This window comes from Ailuropoda melanoleuca, chromosome 10 (genome assembly GCF_002007445.2).
Source record: "Ailuropoda melanoleuca isolate Jingjing chromosome 10, ASM200744v2, whole genome shotgun sequence".
In the NCBI taxonomy this organism is placed as follows: domain Eukaryota; kingdom Metazoa; phylum Chordata; class Mammalia; order Carnivora; family Ursidae; genus Ailuropoda; species Ailuropoda melanoleuca.
The window spans coordinates 26588014-26603388 of record NC_048227.1 but is presented as its reverse complement, the minus strand read 5'-3'; the positions used below and the strand labels follow the sequence as shown (position 1 = coordinate 26603388).

Genomic DNA, 15375 nt, shown 5'->3' with positions numbered 1-15375 from the left:
AAAAATTCAAACAATGAAAAAGGATGTATTAGGTGGAAGGGGATCCTCCTAACACTTGACCTCCCATCCCCCACAAGCAACCCCCAAGGCCCTTCTCTCAGGTGTCCTTCTGAGGATGTTCTAAGGATGCTAGACACCTCATAAATCTTTGTTGGGGCTGAGATTAGTATGCCCACTCATGTAATTGCCTCGATGCTATGAGCTGGGTTGAAATAATGACTCATTTGGCTGATGCATCTTTGGGTGAGAAAGTTGACACATGGTTGAGACTTTTCCTTCAGGCTTGGGTTCTCATTTAATTTTCCAGTGACAGCTCCAGAGTGTAGGCCTATTGCCCTTTGTCAAGGGACCCTCAGAACCCAATCCTGTTGTGTCAGGTCAGACCCTGTCAGATATGGATCTGAGGCTGACGGAATGACCTTTAACACCCTCGCAACCCGAATCCCATTGTACAACAACTTTTCTGGGGTGGGTGAGAAGGGTACCCCCAGTGGTACTCAAGATGCTTCTAGCATCAAACAACATCAAATTACATTGTGGGAAAATCACCCCCCCCCATTATCAACCTTTATGATTACCAAAGAAAGCCACAATCTGGTGGTTTGCCTTTAATGCCTCTCTAGCACCTGCTAACTTTCTAGGACTTGCTAATCCACCTTGTTGAGAAAGAAGAATTTGGCTTCAATCTGAGCATTTAGCTAGAATTTAACAACCTTGCTTTGTTTCCATTGGAATTATTGTTATGGCTACTTCCCAATTATGCTAAGTAATAGTGACTTGCTCTTTATGGATAGGATATGAAATTTCCTTTGAGGAGCTTATTTGAGTGAAAAAAAAAAGCCAATCTAAAGAAACAATGAGTAAATGATAGGATAGATGGTGTCTTTCCTTGGGCAGCTTTAGCAAAATACCATAGACTGGAGAGCTTAAGCCATAAACATTGACTTCTCACGGTTCTGAAGGCTCGGAAGTCCAAGATCAAGGCACTGGCAGATCCTNAAGGGTAGTCAGAATGATGCTGGGCACCCTTTATCATGCCAGGTGCTGCACCAAACACTTGACATCTTATGTCACCTTGAGAGCAGCAACTCTGTGAGGTAGGAGTCCCATTTTACTCAAGAGGCAACTGAGATTAGGAAGATTAAGTGGTGTGTCCAGATCACACACTTAGTGGTAGATCCAAGACTTGAACCAGAATCTGTCCAAATCTAGCATCAGGGATAAGCTGATGGTGTACTAATGACCTTCCTCCCTGACANTGTGTTTGGTGAGAGCCCCTCCCTGGCTCCTCGACGGCTGTCTTCTCACTGTCTCCTTACATGGGGGAGAGCAGAGAGAGAGAGAAATCAAGCTCTGGCGTCACTTCTGATAAGGACACTAATCCCATCATGGGGCCCCACCCACATGACCTCATCTAACCCTGATTACCTCCTAAAGGTTCCCTCTCCTAATACCATCCCACTAGGGTTTAGGATTTCAGCATATGGTTGGGGCGGTGGTGGGGGTTGGGAGGGGCAACAGCCTTTCTGGCTGTAGCAGATCCTGGGTGGTGCATGGCTGTGGTGAACTCCTTGCANAGAGCCAACCCTGAGACCCCAAAGCCCATGCCCTTCACTTGCCCTCTTCCAGGGCTGGCCTGGCTCCCACAGTGCCTGTACCCACCAACTCTTTTCCTTTGCTCTTTTTTTCTTTTTAATCTACCTTGATTTATACCTGCTCATGCTAAAATTCAAACAATATAGCCAATAGCAATACACCAACATCAGTGTCTTGGTGATGTTGGCAATGGTGGGAACTAGGTGAAGGATATATGGGAAGTCTCCGTGATATCTTTGCAACTTATCTCCGTGATATCTATGAACCTAAAATTATTCCAAAATGGGAAGTTTATTTAAAAATTCAAACAATGAAAAAGGATGTATTAGGTGGAAGGGGATCCTCCTAACACTTGACCTCCCATCCCCCACAAGCAACCCCCAAGGCCCTTCTCTCAGGTGTCCTTCTGAGGATGTTCTAAGGATGCTAGACACCTCATAAATCTTTGTTGGGGCTGAGATTAGTATGCCCACTCATGTAATTGCCTCGATGCTATGAGCTGGGTTGAAATAATGACTCATTTGGCTGATGCATCTTTGGGTGAGAAAGTTGACACATGGTTGAGACTTTTCCTTCAGGCTTGGGTTCTCATTTAATTTTCCAGTGACAGCTCCAGAGTGTAGGCCTATTGCCCTTTGTCAAGGGACCCTCAGAACCCAATCCTGTTGTGTCAGGTCAGACCCTGTCAGATATGGATCTGAGGCTGACGGAATGACCTTTAACACCCTCGCAACCCGAATCCCATTGTACAACAACTTTTCTGGGGTGGGTGAGAAGGGTACCCCCAGTGGTACTCAAGATGCTTCTAGCATCAAACAACATCAAATTACATTGTGGGAAAATCACCCCCCCCCATTATCAACCTTTATGATTACCAAAGAAAGCCACAATCTGGTGGTTTGCCTTTAATGCCTCTCTAGCACCTGCTAACTTTCTAGGACTTGCTAATCCACCTTGTTGAGAAAGAAGAATTTGGCTTCAATCTGAGCATTTAGCTAGAATTTAACAACCTTGCTTTGTTTCCATTGGAATTATTGTTATGGCTACTTCCCAATTATGCTAAGTAATAGTGACTTGCTCTTTATGGATAGGATATGAAATTTCCTTTGAGGAGCTTATTTGAGTGAAAAAAAAAAGCCAATCTAAAGAAACAATGAGTAAATGATAGGATAGATGGTGTCTTTCCTTGGGCAGCTTTAGCAAAATACCATAGACTGGAGAGCTTAAGCCATAAACATTGACTTCTCACGGTTCTGAAGGCTCGGAAGTCCAAGATCAAGGCACTGGCAGATCCTGTGTTTGGTGAGAGCCCCTCCCTGGCTCCTCGACGGCTGTCTTCTCACTGTCTCCTTACATGGGGGAGAGCAGAGAGAGAGAGAAATCAAGCTCTGGCGTCACTTCTGATAAGGACACTAATCCCATCATGGGGCCCCACCCACATGACCTCATCTAACCCTGATTACCTCCTAAAGGTTCCCTCTCCTAATACCATCCCACTAGGGTTTAGGATTTCAGCATATGGTTGGGGCGGTGGTGGGGGTTGGGAGGGGCAACAGCCTTTCTGGCTGTAGCAGATCCTGGGTGGTGCATGGCTGTGGTGAACTCCTTGCAGTGATTGAGGTTTTGGAAATGCTCTTCTGTAGCCTTTTGATCTACAACATGGGCTTTGAAATCGGACAGACCTGCGTCCGAGTTCCAGTGATTTTGGCCCATCCCCTATGATCTCTCTGAGCCTCATCTTACCAGTCTGTGAAGGAAGGGTAATAACACTAGCATACCCCTTCCAGGGCACCTGGGTGTGTGGGCACACAGCAGCACATTCACAGTAAATGCTCCATGTGCACAAGCCCTGGGGCATATACCAGGTGTGTGAAAGTGACAAAGCAGAAACAAGAGGAGGGCGGGGGATGTTCCGGGGGACCCTGGGCTTAAATTCCTATTTGGATCCATGGTTGGAAAAGACAGACTAGAGAAGCCTTCTCTGTTCCCCAGCATGGTTTTACCCCTTCCTGCCTATATTTAAATCACAAGCTTCTAGGAGATGGCCAGCCCTCATGTACTATCACCACCACATCCCACCCTGCCACCATCCCCAGACAGCTTTGAATTTTCAAGGTATACCTTGAAACGTGCAGGTGTGCCCCGGTTATGCCCAGTGCTCAGCTCTTGTTAGCTTGAGCTGCGGGGCTCATGAGGCATGCATTTCCCTGGTGTGGCATTTGGGGATAAAAAGATGGATTTAGCTGCCTCACCCCCCAGAAGTGACTCAGCTCCTGGGAGCTCAGTGACAGAAGCAGCGGTTGGAGCCCTGGGGACTTCCTTGCCTTAGTGCTCTGCTCTCTCTCTATACAGCAGCCATGGAGCCTTGTAGGCACCGTCTTCTCTAGCCAGCCCGAAACACTTGTCCGTCTTTTTTTTTCCTTTAAGATTTTATTTATTCGTTTGGGAAACAGAGAGAGAGCACGAGAGGAGGGAGGGGCAGANAGGGGACTTCCTTGCCTTAGTGCTCTGCTGTCTCTCTATACAGCAGCCGTGGAGCCTTGTAGGCACCGTCTTCTCTAGCCAGCCCGAAACGCTTGTCCGTCTTTTTTTTCCTTTAAGATTTTATTTATTCGTTTGGGAAACAGAGAGAGAGCACGAGAGGAGGGAGGGGCAGAGAGAGAGGGAGAAGCAGACTCACCGCTGAGCAGGGAGCCAGATGCGGGACTTGATCTGAGAACCCTGAGATCATGACCTGAGCCGAAGGCAGACGCCTAACAGACTGAGCCATCCAAGCGCCCTGCTTGTCCATCTTTTTCTGGGATTTGTCCTCCTCATGGACGCACTCATTGGCAGCTGTTGGATGCCTGCCCTTTAGCTGGAAAATGGTGTCAGGAAGGTTTCCATCACGTTAGCTCTGTCTCCCAAGTTCAGACTGAAAACAGCGACCATGTGTGACATTCATTTATTTAAGACCTGTACCAGCGTTTCCCAGAGTCTGGCCTGAAGACTTTCTGCATAAGTTCCCTGGACATGACTCCCCAGCCCGGTTTTAGCCTAATCTCTGCGGGTATCTCTAGGGGTAGACTCAGAGAATCTGCCTTTTTAACAAGCTGCCCAGATAATCACCAAGCCGTCTAATACTTGAGAACAGCTATTCCCCATTTACCTCACGCAACAGAATATGCTCAATTTTCTCTCTTGTCAAGATGATGATATACTTCTTAAGCGGGGAAGTAGTTCTTAAATGAATGTGATTATTACCACAAGGGCCCTAGAGTAGGACGGATCGGACTGTAAATTTCAGCTCTCCTACTTATTCCTTTTCTTGAGCTTCAACTTGCTTGTCTGTGAAGTGGGGGTGCTATTAGGGCTTGTTTTGAGAATCAAATAAGGTAATTTGATCCTAGCATATGATAAATATTCAATCAACGTTAGTTCTTATTGTTACTGGGTAAACCTTTTTTTTTTTTTTTTAATCTTTAAACTGGGGAAATTATAGCATCTATCGTCTAGGGCAGGGGTTGGTAAACTTTTTCTGTAAAGGGCCAGACAGTAAATACTTGAGGTTTTGCGGATCATGCGGTCCCTATTGCTGCTGCAGCTACAAAGTTCTGCGGTTGTAACGTGGAAGTGGCCATAAATAATATGTAAATGAATGAGCATGGCCAGTGTTTCAATAAAACTTTATTTGCACCATCAGGCAGGGGGCCAGATTTGGCCTGTGGCCATAGTTGCTAACTTCTCACCCAGGATGCTGTGAAGATTAATTAACATGAGGCTTATTGTGAGCCCAGCACAGTGCCTGGCACAGAGCACTCACCATAAGAAGGGATCCTAACCATCCCACATCTGATTTGAGGTCTAGGCATTGCTCCTTTCTCCAGGAGAAGGAAAGCACCCACGAGCAAGACTTTTCAATACAGGTATCAACCCCATTCTCAGGCCCAAGTCACTGCTAAATGTCCCCCTCAGCATTTGGAGCCTGGCAGTGCCATTCCCTCCATCCTCCCTCGAGGACAGAAGTAAAATGCCAATCCATGGGATGTGAGTAAGTCTTTGTCCCATGTTTTGCCCCAGGGTATGTGGCCATTTTCAACCTCTGTCCCATGGAAATTAGGCTGCCCATCTGAACCACAATGTGAGAAAGAAACAAGGATACTTATCCTTGAGGGGTGGTTAACACCACACTTTCCCAACCACAAATGCCTTTAGCCCTTGCCCAGAGGCTATCCAATGTGCTTTAGAGAGAGAGAGAGAGAGAGAGAGAGAGAGAGAGAGATTGCACCCTGGGTTTGCATTCTGTCTCTGCAATGTTCTGATTGTGTGATGTTGGCCAAGTCACTTCCTTCTCGAAGCCTCTGATTCATCAGGTATAAAATAGGGANTTGCACCCTGGGTTTGCATTCTGTCTCTGCAACGTTCTGATTGTGTGATGTTGGCCAAGTCACTTCCTTCTCGAAGCCTCTGATTCATCAGGTATAAAATAGGGATTAAATGAGATCATATAAAGCCTCAGCACAGCATAGCACATGGTAGCTTCTGGAAAAGGAAGGAAGAGGTGCTAAGAGGTAAAGCGCTCATTCGAGGTCATGCAGCTGCCATTGGCTTCAGACCAAGGATCTCTAACTCTGCCCCTCCCCCTGGCTGCTTCCTGGGACCCCAGCGGTTTCCAGCTAGGGCTGACTCCAGGTGCAGTGACTAAAGCCCTCCAAGAGGGGACGTGGCCATCACGGAGCTTGCAAGCCCGTGGCCGTTCTTCCCTGTGGTGGGTTAAATAGCACCCTCCCCAAATTCACATCCACCCAGAACCTCAGAATGTGACCTTATTTGGAAATAGGGTCTCTACAGAAAAGGACACAGAAGGACATGCAGAACCACCGGGAAGACGGCCCCATGAAGGGCAAAGGTTGGATCAATGCTGCCACAGGCCAGGCATTGCCAGGAGCCACCAGGGTCTGGAAGCAGCAAGGAGGAACTCTCCCCAGAGCCTTTGGAGCAAACACAGCCCTGCTGACACCTTGATTTGGGACTTCTGGCCTCCAGGGCTGTGAAAATATAAATTCCCGTTGCTTTAAGCCCCTGAGTTTGTGCTGATCTGTTCCAGCAGTGCTGGGAAACTAAGACACTGCCCCTGACTCTAAGATGGGGATGGACAGCAGGAGCTGGTCTTAAAATGTCTGCTTGCACGAAGGGCAGCAGTGATGGGGCAAAGTACCTCTGTTCTGGAGGCAGACGAGAGCTCAGCTCCCTTCCTAGCCAGCTCTGAGCCTTTGTTTCCTTATCTGTTCAACAGAGAACATCTTGATCCCGCTGGTTTATGGTGAGGATTAAAAGAGAAGGCACAGGGGCGCCTGGGTGGCACAGCGGTTGGGCATCTGCCTTTGGCTCAGGGCGTGATCCCGGCGTTATGGGATCGAGCCCCACATCAGGCTCCTCTGCTATGAGCCTGCTTCTTCCTCTCCCACTCCCCCTGCTTGTGTTCCCTCTCTAGCTGGCTGTCTCTCTCTGTCAAATTAATAAATAAATTCTTAAAAAAAAAAAAAGAGAGAAGGCACAGCAGAGCAGGCTGGTAGTGATGACCGAGGGCACCATAACTATGCATGGGGCTGACGTGCCTCGGTTAATTCCATCCTCACAGCTGCCCTGGGTGTCCTCACATGACACAGGAGGAAACTGAGTCATGAGATGTTAACTAAGTCTCCAGAGCTGGGACTCAAACCCCAGCCAATCTGACTCCAGAACGCCCCCCAGCTCCCCACCCCTGGGCACTGCAACCCTCTATTGCCTGTGCCCACAGTCCATGTTCCTCCAAGCTGGTCCTCTAGCCTGGTTGGAGCCCTGCACACAGTAATGCTCAATTAATATTACTATTTTTATCCTGTGTCTTCCTTCCTCCCTCCTTCCTCAAGTCGGGCCTCATTGCTCCAGCCCAGCCTATGGCTCCAGGAGCCATCTTGGTCTTAGGGGTGAGCGAGGGCAATAGGACCCCAAACCTGATTCCAGGAGCCTTGAGATCATGACTCAGCATGTCACACGGACAATTCCTAAAATTCCTCCTTCAACATCTGTTGCTCTTCTCAAGCCCCAGTCCTGAGACAGCTCGTCTGCTCCCCTTCCCTCTCCCTCCTCTTTCTGACACTCACCCCCACCACCCTCCCCATCTCCCCTTCCACCTCCATTTCAGTACCAGCTCAGCCTGACAGCAGGATAGTCTTCAGGACATGCAGTCCTTGGAGGGCTGCGGGAGGGGATAGGCAATATCCCCGATTTAACACTTCCTCTGTCTGNGCCCTCTATTGCCTGTGCCCAGAGTCCATGTTCCTCCAAGCTGGTCCTCTAGCCTGGTTGGAGCCCGGCACACAGTAATGCTCAATTAATATTACTATTTTTATCCTGTGTCTTCCTTCCTCCCTCCTTCCTCAAGTCGGGCCTCATTGCTCCAGCCCAGCCTATGGCTCCAGGAGCCATCTTGGTCTTAGGGGTGAGCGAGGGCAATAGGACCCCAAACCTGATTCCAGGAGCCTTGAGATCATGACTCAGCATGTCACACGGACAATTCCTAAAATTCCTCCTTCAACATCTGTTGCTCTTCTCAAGCCCCAGTCCTGAGACAGCTCGTCTGCTCCCCTTCCCTCTCCCTCCTCTTTCTGACACTCACCCCCACCACCCTCCCCATCTCCCCTTCCACCTCCATTTCAGTACCAGCTCAGCCTGACAGCAGGATAGTCTTCAGGACATGCAGTCCTTGGAGGGCTGCGGGAGGGGATAGGCAATATCCCCGATTTAACACTTCCTCTGTCTGCCCACCTCCCCACCAACCATCTAGACCATTGTTCGCTGCCCTCCTCCCTGGCTCAACACCGTGCACTGTCCATGCTGGGAAATCTGGGAATTCTCTGCAAGTATAAAGAGAAGCAGATGCTCTTTGAGGGGCCGAGCTGAGTGGGGACAAGATCTCCAGCAGGCCTACGGCTGCCATGCCACAGTTTCTTTGCCCTGACTCATTTCTTGGTCTCTCCCCTTGCCTTTGTCCTTGTTGATCTCCTACCAATTCCAAATTATCTCAGAGAGTGTTAGGAAGTCCTTTCAAGGTGGGAATCAGCTATAGGTCACAGCTCTCCTCCTGCTTCCTCAGCAAGGTGGGGAGTTCTGATGGCTGCAGGGGAGGCTTACGGAACAGAGGTGTTGGGGGGACAGGTGATGGAAGGGTATGGCGATTTACCCCAAACCTGGTATCTAGTGGAGAACTGAGGGTCAGGCATTTCCCACAGATGACAAAGCAGCTGTGTGGGCTTCCCTCTGAGATCCAAGATAGCAAGGTGTTGACTTAAGGGAAGTCTGCAAATCACAAATCCCCAGCCCCTAGGTCAGGGATCCAGGTCAGGGGTCAGGGCTCCAGGTCGTAGGAGGGAGACAGGTAGAGAGAGGACAGCTTTCCAAATCGACTTGGAAGTAAGGAAAAAGATAGATGCCAGGCAGCAGAGCCAAGGTGCTGGTTGTAGAAGGAAGGAGCAGATGTGGGTCATGTGGAGTTGGCCTCAGAAAAGCAACACTGTCTTTTCCCCTCTATCTTTTTCTCTGGCTGTGAAAGGTCTTAGGATGCTGCAGCCTTTAAATCCCAGCCATTCACTCTGGCAATGTGGCCTAGAGACACCTCCTAGATGCACGCAAGGACTGAGCTTTGAGAGTGCTCATCACAGGGCTGCTTATGGTGGGGAAAATGGAAAACAATCTAAACGTCTGGGGGTCGGTGGAGTGATTCATGCTACAGCCACAAATAGACCACATAACCTTTCCCACTGTTGCTGGGGAAGACCATCCAAGGATGTGTGAAATGCTCACGATATGTTACGTGAAAAGAACAGGTAATCCAATGTAAGACCCTAACTTTATATGACCAAGACCAGACCCGCATAATGGCGGAAATGTAGGTCTACAATGGTGTGGGTGTGTATGCACATTTTTAACTACTAACATTTTAGCATACATTTTTCCAGGTTTTTTTTTTTAAGATATGTGTATGGGGGCACCTGGGTGGCTCAGTGGGTTAAGTGTCTGCCTTCAGCTCAGGTCATGATCTCAAGGTCCTGGGATCAAGCCATGTCAGGCTCCCTGCTCCACGGGGAGCCTGCCTCTCCCTCTCCTCCCCGATTATGCTCTCTTGCTGTCTCTCTCTCAAATAAATAAAATCTTTAAAAAAAAATAGGTATGTGTATTTTCTCCTTATTGCAAGTTCGTACTCTTAACAACTCTTAAACAACATCAATTTTAGTCCGCCCTCCCATCCCCTGGTAACCACCATTTTACTCTGTTTTCTACGAGTTTGATTTTTTAGATTCCACATGTAAGTGATAATCACATAGTACTTGTCTTTGTCTCACTTTCCTCACTTAGTATAATGTGCTCAAGGTCCATTCTTATTGTCACAAAGGATACCCTCCTTCCTTGTGGCTGAATAATATTCCATTTGTCTATATACCACATCTTTTTAATCCATTCATCCATTGATAGGCATTTAGGTGATTTCGTATCTTTGCTATGGTGACATACGTGTGTATGCATGTGTCTATATAATATTCTACATAGAAAACATATAAAAACCCCATATATATTACCCTAAATATGCACACCACATATGTAATATATATAACCCTATAAATTACCATGTATATATTGGAAGAATGTACACGAAAATGTTAATGGGAATATATGTGCTAATACATATATATACAAATATAACATGCATACATATTGTTATGGACTGAGTCCTTAAGTCCCCACTGAATTCATATGCTGAAGCCCTAACCCCCAGGGTGACTAATTGGGAGACAAGGTCTTTGAAGAACTGACTGAGGTTAAATGGCCCTGATCTGATAGGATTAGTGTCCTTATAAGAAGACACACCAGAGAGCTCTCTGTGTGTGCGCCCAAAGGAAAGGCCATGTGGGCCCACAGTGAGAAGGCGGCCATCGATGAGCCTGGAAGAGAGCTCTCGCTCGAAACTGACCCTGCCAGACCTTGACCTGGGATTTCTAGCCTCAAAATAAGTATTTGTTGCTTAAGCCCCAGCCTCTGGTATTTTGTTATGACAACAAGTGAACGAGTACAGTGCACACATAGATACATATGTGCATATATATGGAGTGTCCTTCCATATATATGGTAATACATATAGGGTTTTTTAAAAAAAGATTTATTCATTTATTAGAGAGAGAGAGAACATGAGCAGAGTGAGGGCAGAGGGAGAGGGAGAAGCAGATTCCCAAATTAGCTGAGCAGGGAGCCTGACGCAGGGCTTGATCCTAGGACCCCAGAGTCATGACCTGAGCTGAAGGCAGACGCTTAACTGACTGAGCCACCCAGGCGCCCTACATATAGTTTTTAACATATGGTTTTATGTATATTGCCATGTATATAATACTAACTATAAATACGAGATAGGAAAAATGTCCATCACCATGCAGATCATGGTTCTCTCTGGGAAGTGGGGTTATGGATGACTCTTTATTCTGTTCTTTTTTTTTGCCTAGCTGTATGACCTGAATTTACAACAAACTTGTATTATTTCATATTACTATTCCTTAGTACTCCTGTAAGATAATAATTAATAGTATCACTGTAAAATAATGATTTAAAATGATTTTCTGCCTAAAGTTGGCCTTGGTCTTGAGGCTGGGACAAGGGACAAATGGCTGCAGTGAAGGGGAGCAGAGCCCCAGGAGCTGGGACTGGGGAGAGACCGCCAAAGCCACGTGTATAACGTTGAACAGGTTTGATGAGTCCGCCAGAGCCTCCTCTTGCCATCGTAACAGGATTCCCAAGGAAAACGTGTTTTCTGGTTTCCAAAGAGCTGGCTCCTTACACGCACACGTGCGGCTCAGGCTGCCATCTGTGTGCCCTCTCGGTGTGCCAAGTGTGCCAGGGCAAGGCTGCTCCCTGGAACGAGGGCAAGGACAGTCCTAAGGGAATTCTTGAAAACTGGCGTGGCCGTGGGGCCTTGACACCTACGTTTCGTGTCTCCTGCACAGATCAGCTGGACATCATCTCCATGGCAGAGACAACCATGATGCCGGAGGAGATCGAGCTGGAGATGGCGAAAATTCAGCGCCTCCGGGAAGTCTTGGTCCGACGGGAGTCTGAGCTCAGGTTTATGTGAGTGCCCAGGGAGGTGGCCGAGAAAAAGAAGGGGTGGTGGAGAGGGGATCACCCAGAGAAACTAACATGTACTACTTATTACTGCAGATCAGGCGCTGGGATAAAGGCATCATGTACATTTTTTAAAAATCTTATTTGATTCTCAAGACTGCCTAGACTAGGAGTGGGTATCAGAGTCTCCCATTTTATTATTTATTTATTTTTTAAAGATTTATTTGGGAGAGAGAGAGCGTGAGCACAGAGGGGAGGGGCAGAGGGAGAAGGAGGGAGAGTCTTGAGCAGACTTGGTGCTGAGCACAAAGCCCAGTGCAGCCCAAGGCGGGGCTCAATCTCACAACCCTGAGATCATGACCTGTGCTGAAACCAAGAANGGTAATCCAATGTAAGACCCTAACTTTATATGACCAAGACCAGACCCGCATAATGGCGGAAATGTAGGTCTACAATGGTGTGGGTGTGTATGCACATTTTTAACTACTAACATTTTAGCATACATTTTTCCAGGTTTTTTTTTTTAAGATATGTGTATGGGGGCACCTGGGTGGCTCAGTGGGTTAAGTGTCTGCCTTCAGCTCAGGTCATGATCTCAAGGTCCTGGGATCAAGCCATGTCAGGCTCCCTGCTCCACGGGGAGCCTGCCTCTCCCTCTCCTCCCCGATTATGCTCTCTTGCTGTCTCTCTCTCAAATAAATAAAATCTTTAAAAAAAAATAGGTATGTGTATTTTCTCCTTATTGCAAGTTCGTACTCTTAACAACTCTTAAACAACATCAATTTTAGTCCGCCCTCCCATCCCCTGGTAACCACCATTTTACTCTGTTTTCTACGAGTTTGATTTTTTAGATTCCACATGTAAGTGATAATCACATAGTACTTGTCTTTGTCTCACTTTCCTCACTTAGTATAATGTGCTCAAGGTCCATTCTTATTGTCACAAAGGATACCCTCCTTCCTTGTGGCTGAATAATATTCCATTTGTCTATATACCACATCTTTTTAATCCATTCATCCATTGATAGGCATTTAGGTGATTTCGTATCTTTGCTATGGTGACATACATGTGTATGCATGTGTCTATATAATATTCTACATAGAAAACATATAAAAACCCCATATATATTACCCTAAATATGCACACCACATATGTAATATATATAACCCTATAAATTACCATGTATATATTGGAAGAATGTACACGAAAATGTTAATGGGAATATATGTGCTAATACATATATATACAAATATAACATGCATACATATTGTTATGGACTGAGTCCTTAAGTCCGCACTGAATTCATATGCTGAAGCCCTAACCCCCAGGGTGACTAATTGGGAGACAAGGTCTTTGAAGAACTGACTGAGGTTAAATGGCCCTGATCTGATAGGATTAGTGTCCTTATAAGAAGACACACCAGAGAGCTCTCTGTGTGTGTGCCCAAAGGAAAGGCCATGTGGGCCCACAGTGAGAAGGCGGCCATCGATGAGCCTGGAAGAGAGCTCTCGCTCGAAACTGACCCTGCCAGACCTTGACCTGGGATTTCTGGCCTCAAAATAAGTATTTGTTGCTTAAGCCCCAGCCTCTGGTATTTTGTTATGACAACAAGTGAACGAGTACAGTGCACACATAGATACATATGTGCATATATATGGAGTGTCCTTCCATATATATGGTAATACATATAGGGTTTTTTAAAAAAAGATTTATTCATTTATTAGAGAGAGAGAGAGAGAACATGAGCAGAGTGAGGGCAGAGGGAGAGGGAGAAGCAGATTCCCAAATTAGTTGAGCAGGGAGCCTGACTCAGGGCTTGATCCTAGGACCCCAGAGTCATGACCTGAGCTGAAGGCAGACGCTTAACTGACTGAGCCACCCAGGCGCCCTACATATAGTTTTTAACATATGGTTTTATGTATATTGCCATGTATATAATACTAACTATAAATACGAGATAGGAAAAATGTCCATCACCATGCAGATCATGGTTCTCTCTGGGAAGTGGGGTTATGGATGACTCTTTATTCTGTTCTTTTTTTTTGCCTAGCTGTATGACCTGAATTTACAACAAACTTGTATTATTTCATATTACTATTCCTTACATTACTTAGTACTCCTGTAAGATAATAATTAATAATATCACTGTAAAATAATGATTTAAAATGATTTTCTGCCTAAAGTTGGCCTTGGTCTTGAGGCTGGGACAAGGGACAAATGGCTGCAGTGAAGGGGAGCAGAGCCCCAGGAGCTGGGACTGGGGAGAGACCGCCAAAGCCACGTGTATAACGTTGAACAGGTTTGATGAGTCCGCCAGAGCCTCCTCTTGCCATCATAACAGGATTCCCAAGGAAAACGTGTTTTCTGGTCTCCAAAGAGCTGGCTCCTTACACGCACACGTGCGGCTCAGGCTGCCATCTGTGTGCCCTCTCGGTGTGCCAAGTGTGCCAGGGCAAGGCTGCTCCCTGGAACGAGGGCAAGGACAGTCCTAAGGGAATTCTTGAAAACTGGCGTGGCCGTGGGGCCTTGACACCTACGTTTCGTGTCTCCTGCACAGATCAGCTGGACATCATCTCCATGGCAGAGACAACCATGATGCCGGAGGAGATCGAGCTGGAGATGGCGAAAATTCAGCGCCTCCGGGAAGTCTTGGTCCGACGGGAGTCTGAGCTCAGGTTTATGTGAGTGCCCAGGGAGGTGGCCGAGAAAAAGAAGGGGTGGTGGAGAGGGGATCACCCAGAGAAACTAACATGTACTACTTATTACTGCAGATCAGGCGCTGGGATAAAGGCATCATGTACATTTTTTAAAAATCTTATTTGATTCTCAAGACTGCCTAGACTAGGAGTGGGTATCAGAGTCTCCCATTTTATTATTTATTTATTTTTTAAAGATTTATTTGGGAGAGAGAGAGCGTGAGCACAGAGGGGAGGGGCAGAGGGAGAAGGAGGGAGAGTCTTGAGCAGACTTGGTGCTGAGCACAAAGCCCAGTGCAGCCCAAGGCGGGGCTCAATCTCACAACCCTGAGATCATGACCTGTGCTGAAACCAAGAATCGGATGTTCAGCCAGCTATGCCACCCAGGCGCCCCCATAGAGACTTCCATCTTAACCCAGACCCCGAGGGTGGGATTGAATTCAAGCCAGCCTGACTCAGAGACTCAAAGAGCCCAAGCTCTTTTCATGTTTGCTTCTGAGAAGAGAAAATGGGAGAGACAGAGGGAGAGATGGGGACCCAGTGGTGGTTCCTACGTCCATGTTGTTAGACACACACACTCTGGGTTCACATAGTTATGAGATCCCAAACAGCTGGGAGAGTTTGGGGCCGGTTCTCTCTGGGCTTCATTTCTTTGGCTTGTGAAATGGGGGGAAATGATAATACCTCCTGGGGTCACCGACAACCCCAGAATCACATGATTTGACCCAACCTCCACTGGAAAAAGCAGCAACATCACACTTTTTGGGCGTGCACTGGAAGGTATGCATTCCACCCATTCTTTCACTGATTTTACTGAGGCCCGTTATGGGATTATCTCCCATTTTGCAGATGGGAAAGACTGAGGCTCAGGGAAGTTAACCTGCTCAGGGCCTCCCAGCCAGTAAATAGAGCATTTAGGAATCAGATATGGCTCTTCCTGCTTTCAAAACTCATA

At 47.1% G+C, this 15375-nt stretch overlaps 1 protein-coding gene across 1 annotated transcript in view; it reads left to right on the top strand.

Annotated features, from left to right (window-relative positions):
- LOC109489433 (bMERB domain-containing protein 1) overlaps window positions 1–11788 on the top strand; it is a 65543-nt gene extending 53755 nt beyond the window's left edge. The window contains exon 2 of the mRNA XM_034670338.1: window positions 11607–11788. Coding sequence (XP_034526229.1) covers window positions 11607–11734 — 128 coding nt within the window. The 3' untranslated portion in view covers window positions 11735–11788. The remainder of the gene's footprint in view (window positions 1–11606) is intronic.
- The last annotated feature ends 3587 nt before the right edge of the window (window positions 11789–15375 follow it).